The sequence below is a fragment of the Arabidopsis thaliana genome, chromosome 3 (genome assembly GCF_000001735.4).
Source record: "Arabidopsis thaliana chromosome 3, partial sequence".
Classification (NCBI taxonomy): domain Eukaryota; kingdom Viridiplantae; phylum Streptophyta; class Magnoliopsida; order Brassicales; family Brassicaceae; genus Arabidopsis; species Arabidopsis thaliana.
Genome location: NC_003074.8, coordinates 517,273 through 528,524, shown reverse-complemented (window position 1 = coordinate 528,524; position 11,252 = coordinate 517,273). Strand labels below are relative to the sequence as shown.

Here is an 11,252-nt window from a genome sequence, read left to right as displayed (position 1 = left end):
ACGGCATACTTTAATTGATTTTTATTTTTCTAGTAACGGAGTCAAGGCCCAATTAAATTATTTATTTTCCACGATCATTAAAGTCTTTAACGGGTCAACACCGTTAGACACTTGTCATACTATTACTGGGCCTTATTTTTCTCTTTACTTTCTCTGAAAATCAAAGCCCATCTCTTCTTCCTTTTTTTTCCCCTAATTTCTCACTTCCCCCTCATTTCGCGTCTCGACCTTCGAATTCGACAAATCCCTAATTCCAAAATCCTCTCGGTAAGCTACGGATCTAGTCTCTCTTTTGCTCATAGTTCGACGAAATCGTCTCTCTGTTGCTCGTTCATGTTTTCGTTTCGTTTTGTGGACTTAATCTTCTCTGTGTTCGTTGTTATCTGGAGATCTGGCAAAATCTCGAATGATTTTGATAGATTCTAGGTTTCTAGGTGTATCTATCGGTATAGTGTTCGTTTTGTCTTGATTTGTTGGTCTCGACGATTTATCTGTTGTTTCTTTTGTTTTGTTGGGAATAATGTTGATATAGCCAAGCTACTGTGATGTTGATGAAGTTTGAAATGAATTTTTGAAAACAGGATCTAAAAGAGTGTGTGATAACATAAGATGTCGTCTTCTCGGGAAGAGAATGTGTACTTAGCCAAGTTAGCTGAGCAAGCTGAACGTTATGAGGAAATGGTTGAGTTCATGGAGAAAGTTGCAAAGACTGTTGACACCGATGAGCTTACTGTCGAAGAGAGAAACCTCTTGTCTGTTGCTTACAAGAACGTCATTGGTGCTAGGAGAGCTTCCTGGAGGATCATATCTTCCATTGAACAGAAGGAAGAAAGCAGAGGAAACGATGATCATGTTTCCATTATCAAGGACTACAGAGGAAAGATCGAAACTGAACTCAGCAAAATCTGTGATGGAATACTCAATCTTCTGGATTCTCACCTTGTTCCCACTGCATCTTTGGCCGAGTCCAAAGTCTTTTACCTCAAAATGAAAGGAGATTACCACAGGTACCTTGCTGAGTTTAAGACTGGAGCTGAGAGGAAAGAAGCTGCTGAGAGCACTCTGGTTGCTTACAAGTCAGCTCAGGTAAACTCTTTAAGTTTCAACATCTATCTATCTTATTTTGCTGCTTGAGACCAGTAAAGGAGCTGTCATGATGAATGCTTATGTGTGTTTTTCTTCTAATGTAGGATATTGCACTTGCTGATTTAGCTCCTACTCATCCGATTAGACTGGGACTTGCTCTTAACTTCTCTGTCTTCTACTACGAGATTCTCAACTCACCTGATCGTGCCTGCAGTCTCGCAAAACAGGTTTGTATTTTGTCATACGGGATGTTATGATGCTTCCAGACTTTGTAACACTTATTCCAGCACCAAATTGCTTAATGATATTCTCTCAATTGTTTTGACAGGCTTTTGATGAGGCCATTTCTGAGCTGGATACATTAGGAGAAGAATCATACAAAGACAGTACGTTGATAATGCAACTTCTCCGTGACAATCTGACCCTTTGGAACTCTGACATCAATGTACACCTTTGTCTTCCTCCTTTTGCTTTTCCCTATAAACTCTTATATATGCAGTCTAAGCTTCTTTTACTCAGAAATTTCTCTCAAACGCTGATTGTGTTGCTGATTTTTAGGATGAGGCGGGCGGTGATGAGATCAAGGAGGCGTCAAAACATGAGCCGGAAGAGGGGAAACCAGCTGAGACAGGGCAGTGACCAGAGAGAGAGGGAGAGACATTTCTAAGTATGTATGGTATGGATTTTCCAAAAACATATGATATGATTAGGGGATTTGTAGAAGCAGAGAGAAAGATCTTTATTTGATTTTCTCCAAAAATCTCTGTTCCCTTTTTTTTTTATTGGGTTATTAAAGCTGTTTGAGTCTTTGGTTCCTGCTTCGTTGCTTGTTAGTATTTAGGAAGTGAAGAAACAAAACTTTGAATTATTGCTTTCCATTCAACTCGTCATAAATTATCATAATCAGTGTATTATTTACTTAGTTCTTATTAGGGTATTCTGATTTTTGCTTAACGCAACAGAATTTGTGTTAACCCATTTTTAAAGAATCTTCAATCTTGTATCATTGGTCGGGTCAGTCGGATATATGGTCCGCTTTTGGTTTAAGACCGGAACAACGAAAGCCGGGGATATTGAGCCTTTCTGATGATGCGCCTCCGGGCGGTAATGCTATTGGGACATGGATTACATTCTGATCAATAGGGACTAATAGTATGGATTTACTTTGTACTTCAGACTAGGGTTTTTTTTTTTTTTTTTTTTTTTTTTTTTTTAAATATTATTAATCCTCATCCCAAATGACCTTGGGCCGCAACAAAAACAACATCAAATCCAGTTACAAAATTAGCAAATCGGAAAACATGTCGGCAAAGAAGGAAGATCGCCGCTTGTTGATGGAAGCTAGCAGAGAGACCGGAGCATTAGATCCGGCGGGCTCAAGCCCTACAGTTTCGAGGCCGCAACCGATGCTCGAGAAACTCCGACGAAAGAGACCGGTTTTCGTCCTCGAATCAACCCCACCGGCGCACCAACCCACCACAAGACTCCCAGAAAGCTAGTCTCCCCAACAAGCACATCGACGGCACCGGATTCTGAAGAAGCAATCCGATACACTGGACGGTAACCCTTCCTTCCCAAACCGGTACAGATCCGAAATCCCAGAGCTATTGCGTTTCAACCGGCTCGATGGATGCAAAATTGTGACAAATCTAAAGGAAGGTGGCTCAACCGAAGCCTTCAGATCCGTAACTCACAACCGCCCTCTAAGATCCTGAGGATCTGCAGTTAACCACCAAGCAAACAACACTCCCACCAGATGCCCTCCAACTTCCGCCGTGGGCGCAGCTCAAGACCGACGGATGAGCCGGAGGACCCGAAGCACTCACGACGTCCATAAACGTGAGACAAACGCTGCAGGTTCCTCTTCCGCCAGAACTTGAGCCACAACCACATCGGAGGGAAATCGCCACACCACCGTTGACGGAGAGAACGCAAAGACTCACTCCTGGACCGACGTTGAACAGCTACGTCCGGAGAGTGAAGAGCAACTGAACCTAAAGATCTAGATCTGAGAAGAAGAAATCGCCTTCAAGTGAGAGAGAAAAGCGTGGAAACCAAAGCAACGATTGTGCCTTCCACTTTTCTTCAATGGTTAAATGTTTGGTTGTCTCCAGACTAGGTTTTGGTCTCTTCCGTTTTAGTAGTTGTTCTCGTGTCGCTTAGAGTCTCTGTAGGTGGTCAAAGAGATGATAATATTCTGATTTGTAGAGTATTATCTATCTCATTGTGGTTTAAAAATGCAATGGTTCCTCGATCAGGTAGCGCTGGATCCGATAGTGTTTCAGGGTGATACTAGATCAAACCATTGCATTTGGGTCCAATTTGATAGAGGGGAATGTTATGTACCTTTAATTGGATGTAATCATTTGGTAAATGAAAGTTGATGTTGAGCCAAAAAAAAAAAAAAAATCTGATACAGGGAAAAGAAAAGCTTTAAACTCTTAAAATCTTTTTGTAGACAATTCAACACATAAGTCTCTTTCCCTACATTTCATTTATTTCTCTTTTCCTTATTTATTCCTCTCTTCTTCTTCTTTTGACAGATTATCCTTTTTCTATTGTTCCATTTTTTTATTCATGTTTTCCATGTGTACATTTGTATAAGAAGTTTTTTTATTCAAAATAGTAATCTGCTGTAAACTTAAAAATAACTCCAAACACACATTATCAGTAAATATTTTGAGCATGTTTATAGAAATACGAATATACGGAAATCAATGTATTGAGTAATTAGGAATAATATGAATTAAATATAATTAAACACATACACTTAACATATAAACACATCGCTATTCCTATTATTACCATCCCCCTCGAATCCCACTGCTTTGCTTTTGCGCTTGTCTCTCTGTGCATTCACCTTCTCTCTCTCCTCTCTCTCCTCTCTCTTTCTCTGTGTCTAATGGTTACAGCTACTTCAATCATAGCCTGGTCGAATACTCTTCACCTCTCTTCTATCTACTTATCAAAGTTTCGATTTTTCACTTACTCTTGTTAAACTCTCTTACCATCTTTTGTCTGTTTTCCAGGGGCTCTGGAGAAGATGGGCAACTAGGAATTGGTACCAACGAAGAAAAGGAATGGGCTTGCGTCGTTGAAGCTCTCGAGCCTTACTCTGTTCGCTCCGTTGTCTCTGGTAGCCGTAACTCCCTCGCCATTTGCGATGATGGCACGGTACTATCCGAAATATCATGATAATGAGATTTGTCTTGTTTTGATTGGTCTCTTTGCATTTGGGGACATGATTTTATAAGTTCTTGTAAAATTTGAGAGACCTGTTTTAGTTTGGTTTTATAAGTTCTTGTAAAATTTGAAGGAACCAAAAAACACATAGTTTGGCTTATTAATCATAACCAATGAAGCTCTGTGTCTTCTTATCTTGTGGGAAAAGTCTCTTAGTTGAGATTCTTGATTAGAAGCTAGCCTATAGCTCAAAGTTGTTTTCTTGAACAGGTTTTGTTTGTGTTATCATGGAATTGGTCATTATTTCAGTAGTTTGATAGCTAAATTAAAGGTTTAAATTCACAAATAAGATTTAAAACCTCTATTTCGCTAAGTTATGTTTCGGCTTCTTTGAACTGATCTCAGATGTTTACATGGGGTTGGAATCAAAGAGGTACATTAGGACACCAACCAGAAACAAAAACAGAGAACATCCCTAGTCGAGTCAAGGCCCTTGCCAATGTCAAGATCACTCAGGTTTGATCTTTCTTTCTACTGATCCATTATGGTTTCTATAGAATATCATATTGAACTACTGGTTCTACCTTTGAATGTGTTCTTTTGTAATGGATGATAGGCAGCAATTGGTGGTTGGCATTGTTTAGCTGTTGATGATCAAGGCCGAGCATATGCGTGGGGTAAGAGAATGCCTTTTCATACTCTATCTGATTTGCTTGGTGAATCATATTGAAAATTTATTATGGAATGCACATAGGTGGGAATGAATATGGACAATGTGGTGAAGAGCCTTTAAAAGACGAGATGGGTAGGCCCGTACGAAGAGATATTGTGATCCCTAAGCGTTGTGCCCCCAAACTTACAGTCAGACAGGTATACTTGCTCGTCTTCTAATTCTAAATGGTGATCTATGGATAATTCATTCGAGGTCTAAACTTCTTAAAAGGTAGCTGCAGGTGGTACTCACTCGGTGGTTCTTACACGCGAAGGTCATGTGTGGACTTGGGGTCAACCGTGGCCTCCCGGTGACATGTATAATGAACCATTAAACTCAAAGCAATAGTATACATTTTGTGCGTTCTAACTTCCAAGGCTATTACTAATATGTTTGGTTTGGTTTCCTCTAAATTGCAGAAAACAAATATCTGTTCCTGTAAGAGTTCAAGGTCTTGAAAATGTCCGTCTTATTGCTGTTGGAGCATTTCATAATCTGGCTCTTGAAGAAGATGGGAGATTATTGGCATGGGGTAATAACGAATACGGACAACTTGGAACCGGTGACACCCAGCCAACATCTCATCCTGTTCCAGTCCAAGGCCTCGATGATCTCACTTTGGTTCTGCTTCATTTCCCTTTTCTTGATTCCCTTTCTACTTATTAAACCTTTGAAGAGTGGTTCTGATTATAAGCTTTGACAATTTGTCCTTCGTTACACGCATCTGCAGGTCGATATTGCTGCGGGTGGATGGCATTCAACGGCTCTAACTGATAAAGGAGAGGTTAGAATCATCTTACGCTCAAAAATGTTTTCTTTCCTTCTCATTCTCACTGTGTGCTAGATCCTTTTTCCGTTATTATATTATGTGTTTGGTCTTCTAATTCTTAGGTGTATGGTTGGGGAAGAGGAGAACATGGAAGACTCGGGCTTGGTGACAATGACAAGAGCAGCAAAATGGTTCCACAGAAAGTTAATCTTCTAGCTGAAGAAGATATAATTCAGGTTTTAAAGCGTTAAGCTTCAATGAGAGATCTCTATTCTTTGCTGAAGAGAATATCATTCATGTAAAGCATTTAAGAATCTTGAGTTCTCTTTCTTTCCAAAAAATTCAGGTTTCTTGTGGCGGAACACATTCAGTTGCTTTGACAAGAGATGGCAGAATCTTCTCGGTCAGTCCTTGAAACCATAAAAACTGCTTTCAGGTTTAGTTTGAAACATCCTTGTGATTATGTTTCTCTTTTCGATCAGTTTGGTAGAGGAGATCATGGTAGACTTGGTTATGGAAGGAAAGTAACAACAGGACAGCCATTGGAGTTGCCTATAAAGATTCCTCCGCCTGAAGGAAGCTTTAATCACACAGACGAAGAAGAAGAAGGAAAATGGTCAGCTAAATCGATTGCTTGCGGTGGCCGCCACACTCTTGCCATTGTAGAATGGAAGTCCGATGATATTTGACACTCAATCTCACTGGTCACTGAAGAACTTGAGAAGAGAAGATATCAATAGATTTTTACTAAGGAAGGCAAAAGAAGAGTGTATCTATACAAAGAAAGAGGGAAAACATGCTTATTTCAAATTTACTTTTTCCCTACAAATAATCTTTAGAAAAAATAATAATTTTGATTTCTAGGGAAAAAAATTTCCAATAATTTTGATCAGGAGATGTAGACATTTTAGTTTGTTGAAAACCTTGAACAAAAGTTTGTGTTTTACAATCTTTTAAATCAATTAAAAAAAATTGTATCATGTGCCAGTAAAAACATTAATAAGTTCAATAAAAAACTCTATGATCAGGAAAATCCATATTATATATATAAATATACAAGCAAAAAAGGATAGAAATTGGCATATGATCTTGCATACATTGCTCCAATATTGTGTAACCAATATCCCAAAATGATTGGTTTGAATCTCAAGAAGCTTTGATAAGATGAGGAAGACAAATGAGAAATATGCATTTGGATTTTCTTGGTTGTCTTTGCATTTTCCTTATCCATGAGGAAAACCCACTTCCTCTTCTCTTCTTCTTCTCTTTCTTTTCTTCTTGAATTTCTTTTGTCATCATATTTTGCTCATTTTCTTCTAACTTCACATCCTTCAAAACCCAAAACCATAGTAACTAATCAGGTAGATAATCACTAGTTATCAAATTTATATAGTTTCTAAAAACAAAAAATATTGGTTGAATTGTTCAACCAGTGATATATAAATATACAAGCGTGCACATATTTAAGTAGCCTTTTCAATCTAAACTACACAAAATCATAATATGGGGTCCAATGAAGATTTCTCATGAAATAATTGTAATATCGAAGTTGGATGATACTGTTTTGTTTTCTATGATGGATACTAGTATCACGTCTTAACAAGGATACAATATTTTGTATATAAACAAACAAAACGTGGAGTCTTATCGCTGTCTCTTCTATGATTAAAAAAAACATTATACACTGCACATTTATGTATTGGTGTTTGCTCTTGTTTTGTGAAAGAGTTTAATTGCACAAACGAGTTCAAAGTTTTATGCAATTAATTATTACGTACGTAATTTGCATGATTTCAAATATTTTGAATGGCCCAATGCAAAATCGTACCAAAATTTGATAATCATTGTTAGAAGTTAATATATGGTTCTCATAGGGCCTTAACTAATGAGTAATATGTCCTTACAAAATTTAGTTCAAACATTAATATATCTAGTATACATAACTTATACGTAACGAGTACTGTCATATATTTAATAATATGTTTAATATGATAAAGATTATTTTAATAAAATATTTCAAGAATATTGTTTCAAAAGGCAAAACTATATACTTTCAAACCGAATTATTTCGAAAGGGAAAAAATTTGATTTTTTCTTTAACGAAAAAAATAATTTGATTTTTACCCATTTTCACAATATGCTAAAACCAAGAATTATTAGAGCAAAATCGTATATAATGTACCTCTTGTTGAGCTTTCAACTTTAGTGCATACTCAACAGGCGAATCATCAGCTCCCACCTGTCTTTTCGTTAATCTCTCCATGATCGGCGTCGTCTTTGCTGCACTAACATTTCCCTGTGCACTCACGACATCTCGTTTAGACCCCACAACTTTCTTATCTGCTATAAACCAGCCCCAAACTCTTTTTTAGTTACAAAAAAAAAAAAAAAAAAAAACTACCTTTATGAAATCATTACTAATCACCTTGAATTAGAACAGGATCGGGAGATCTAGGATCCTCATGAATGATTCTAACTTTAGGATTAACCGTTCTTGGAATGTTGAGATTATAATTAGAAGGTAAAATCATGAGTGGAGCATGCTTGGTGGATAAGTTTCTGAAAGATCTTGAATTTAGGGTTTTAGAAGACAAACACTCCAAAGGAACTTCACCAGATAAAGGATTGCATATATACTTCTCTGCTTCGTTCCATTTCGAGTTTAGCTCAACTCCTTCTGGTTTCAACCAATCCCAATTCTTCTTGTACACTGATTTTGCTTGCAATGCTGTGTAAGCAAATCAAACGAAAGACCAAACAAAAAGGTTATTATATCCTTTCTCTGTTGTAGTTCATAATCATAACAGAGCTTCTTTTTATTGTTATCAATGAATATAAACAAACTAATCAAGTGTAATATAATGACGTAGCTGTTGATGCAAATTTCAAGAAAAGGTTATCGAAACGTAATGATTTTGGCACAAATGTCTTTTTTTGCTACATTTTTCTATACTATACGACGTACCATCAGATTTATTGATTAGTCATTGAAATTAGCATATACTTAGATTCATATAGGTCAAAATTCTCAAAAGATTCAATCTTTGAGTTGAGAATCATGAAAACTGAAAAGCTAAACAAAACAAAAGGATTGGAAGAGACTTACCCTTGAGTGCACTACTGAAGGAATAATTTGATGGATCGATCTCATCTGTCGCAAAAATTCAATTTTCAAAACGTTTTTCTAAGAAGTAATTAGCATCAAAAGAGGCTATTACCTTTGAGGGAGTAACCCGGAGAAGAGGCAGTACTAGAGATGGTGACGTTTGTTGTACAAGACTTGTGGTCTTCTCGGAAGCTTCGGATACAAGAGGCAGAGAACCTTCTAGAACTTTGATCTTCGCGAGTTAAATGGCCTTGTCGTGCCCATTCTCTTAGATTAAACTCAAGCTCTTCGCCACGCAAAACCATTGGAAATTAAAATAAAGAGCCAAGGTAAAGCTAAGGATGATGGAGAGAGGGAAGAAATGTACATATATGAATTTAAAAGGGATGGTTGAGTTTTTTTTTATTCTTTAAAATATTGACTTTTTGTAGTACTTTTGTCATCTTTAAATTTGTTTCATTATATTGGGTATTTTCAAATAAGTTATCTCGAAAGTTTGTAAGATAGTATATGTTGAATCTTAATTGGATGACTGACATATATATTAGAGACACCTCACAATAAAGTTTTAGTTTTTTGTCTTTTGTTTTTTTGGGTGTAATCCATATATAGGAAACAAATTCACTTGGCATGTTCCATTGTTTTCTCGAAAGGTTATGATCGATTAGTTCTGGTTTCTTTTTCATGTTTTTAATTTTGTATAGTGACAGTTAATAATAATGAAATTGATTATCTTGACAAGAATGATTGATTTAACATGTTTGGCTATTTCTCACTGTATTTTAAATTGACTGAAAAAAGGATTTTCAGATCAGAAAATTAAAAGCTCTCATATGTGAAAATTTCAAAATAATATTTATTAATATTTTATAAAATTTGACGGTAAGGAAGACAGATTGTATTGCTTATTTTGATTTCACAAGAATGATTCACCTGCATTTAGAGAACTCATGATTACAGTGGCCCAAAGAGTGCATGCAAATGTAGGCATCACTTGTGACAGTGGTGTAACATGGAGATTTTGGTTCATTTAATGGCTGTTGCTATCTCTTCTCTGTTTTTTTTTTATTTTATCCAAAATGGTTAGTTTTGCAATTCACCCTTTTTGATAATGCGAAAATAGATTAGAAAAAAAGGTACAAGAAAATACAAAACCAAACTGTTCATCCCTGTTTCACGCGCTGAGAAATTAAAGAAAAAGTGTTTTGGTAAGAAACAGCGCTTTTAGTCCATACATTTTAGCGACACGCGCAACTGATGCGCGTTGGTTAAATAGCAGTTGGTTACACTTAGACTTTCAAGGACCCAATCCATAGCCCATAACCCCCTTGATGGACTAAAAGAATAGGCCCATAACTAAAGACTGTTCAGTGTTCACAATTACCTCCAGTGTTATAAGTTTTCCCCCAAATCCACAGCTTCAAAAGTTTCAATTGTGAACATATATAATACATTAATGTTTCATGTTTGTATGTGTAAGGATCTTGATTAGATTACTAGCTCCAAGATATTGGATGCTTCATTAGCAAGAAACCAATCAACCTTAATTCAAATGATTAGTAAACCAAGATTACGAAGTCGAAACTGGTTCTCGATGCGTTGCACCGGAACAGTTTTTAATTACGAACACTATCTTTTGAGTCATCCAAGACCAAGATACGGGTTAATGATTCTTAATTGTGTTTAAGTTCATTGTTAATTAAGCTATATCATATGGTAAATTTTTATCATGAATGGTTTCTAATAATGAAATAATACTACTGTATAGTCTGTATCAGTACTTAGGGGACAAGAGAACGAAGGTTGTCTAGGTTATGCCAAACAGTAACCCATACCCATGCGAATTTCACGTGCAGCATACTACTGTACATTGGTTCTTCTGATTGCTTTTTTTTGTATATATTTTTCTTCCTTTCAATTTTAGTTTGTTATCTTACCTCTAAATTTATAAATAACTAAATGGAAAGTGAGGGAACAAGAGTTCAAGAGTGGTGTCCTCTATGCTAATACGCATATCATATATCTATTTTTGGTAATATAAAAATGTACAAGTACGTAGTATGTGTTTGTGTAGTTGAACATATAACCAAAAAAATATTGACATGCATATAACAATGATAAGTTCAAAATGTTCTACTCTTGAAGCATGGCATAGGGAAAATCGGGATATAATATATTCGGGGAGACAAAAACAATTTCCAAGAATTGATGCGCTAATATAATACAGTAGTTAGGCAAAAATAATTTTTAAGAAGCAAGGGCCAGGTTCAAGTTACGGCTAATTTGGTGATGGAACACGAGAAAAGACATGTGGGATTATGTTTTGGCCATAATATTAACTTTTATGTAAGCTCATAATCGCAAATTTCAAGTAATTAAAAATATAATCTTGTTCC

At 36.4% G+C, this 11,252-nt stretch overlaps 3 protein-coding genes and 1 pseudogene across 9 annotated transcripts; 2 read left to right on the top strand and 2 right to left on the bottom strand.

Annotated features, from left to right (window-relative positions):
• The first annotated feature begins 136 nt into the window (after positions 1 to 136).
• On the top strand, positions 137 to 2,232 carry GRF7 (general regulatory factor 7). Of its 2 annotated transcripts, none has more exons than NM_111119.3 (5): positions 137 to 267; positions 582 to 1,086; positions 1,191 to 1,313; positions 1,415 to 1,531; positions 1,645 to 2,232. In NM_111119.3, the coding sequence occupies exons 2-5, from the start codon at positions 610 to 612 to the stop codon at positions 1,723 to 1,725; spliced, it is 798 nt and encodes a 265-aa protein (NP_566174.1). In that variant the 5' UTR covers positions 137 to 267; positions 582 to 609; the 3' UTR covers positions 1,726 to 2,232. The 2 variants fall into 2 exon arrangements, with proteins under 2 accessions (NP_566174.1, NP_001327587.1); NM_001337415.1 differs by having other exon boundaries at positions 137 to 446.
• A 37-nt stretch (positions 2,233 to 2,269) lies between these two features.
• Positions 2,270 to 3,155, bottom strand: SADHU6-1 (annotated as a pseudogene; the record flags this gene model as incomplete). Its single annotated transcript has 1 exon — positions 2,270 to 3,155.
• Positions 3,156 to 3,849: 694 nt separating this feature from the next.
• Positions 3,850 to 6,779, top strand: AT3G02510 (Regulator of chromosome condensation (RCC1) family protein). 3 transcript variants are annotated; one of them, NM_111118.5, is made up of 11 exons: positions 3,850 to 4,017; positions 4,116 to 4,260; positions 4,675 to 4,785; positions 4,886 to 4,946; positions 5,024 to 5,139; positions 5,213 to 5,298; positions 5,401 to 5,602; positions 5,712 to 5,765; positions 5,873 to 5,986; positions 6,097 to 6,153; positions 6,233 to 6,731. In NM_111118.5, the coding sequence occupies exons 1-11, from the start codon at positions 3,989 to 3,991 to the stop codon at positions 6,437 to 6,439; spliced, it is 1,182 nt and encodes a 393-aa protein (NP_186900.3). In that variant the 5' UTR covers positions 3,850 to 3,988; the 3' UTR covers positions 6,440 to 6,731. The 3 variants fall into 3 exon arrangements, with proteins under 3 accessions (NP_186900.3, NP_001030623.1, NP_001326260.1); NM_001035546.1 differs by having other exon boundaries at positions 3,894 to 4,017; positions 5,873 to 6,153; positions 6,233 to 6,779; NM_001337414.1 differs by having other exon boundaries at positions 3,894 to 4,260; positions 6,233 to 6,779.
• AT3G02500 (mental retardation GTPase activating protein) lies at positions 6,732 to 9,314 on the bottom strand. 3 transcript variants are annotated; one of them, NM_001337413.1, is made up of 5 exons: positions 8,969 to 9,211; positions 8,857 to 8,901; positions 8,176 to 8,478; positions 7,933 to 8,093; positions 6,732 to 7,079 (listed from the first exon to the last, which is right to left on the bottom strand). In NM_001337413.1, the coding sequence occupies exons 1-5, from the start codon at positions 9,159 to 9,161 to the stop codon at positions 6,897 to 6,899; spliced, it is 885 nt and encodes a 294-aa protein (NP_001327491.1). In that variant the 5' UTR covers positions 9,162 to 9,211; the 3' UTR covers positions 6,732 to 6,896. The 3 variants fall into 3 exon arrangements, with proteins under 3 accessions (NP_001327491.1, NP_186899.5, NP_001327492.1); NM_111117.6 differs by having other exon boundaries at positions 6,733 to 7,079; positions 7,933 to 8,090; positions 8,969 to 9,314; NM_001337412.1 differs by lacking the exon at positions 8,857 to 8,901 and having other exon boundaries at positions 6,733 to 7,079; positions 7,933 to 8,090; positions 8,969 to 9,314.
• Positions 9,315 to 11,252: the final 1,938 nt, after the last annotated feature.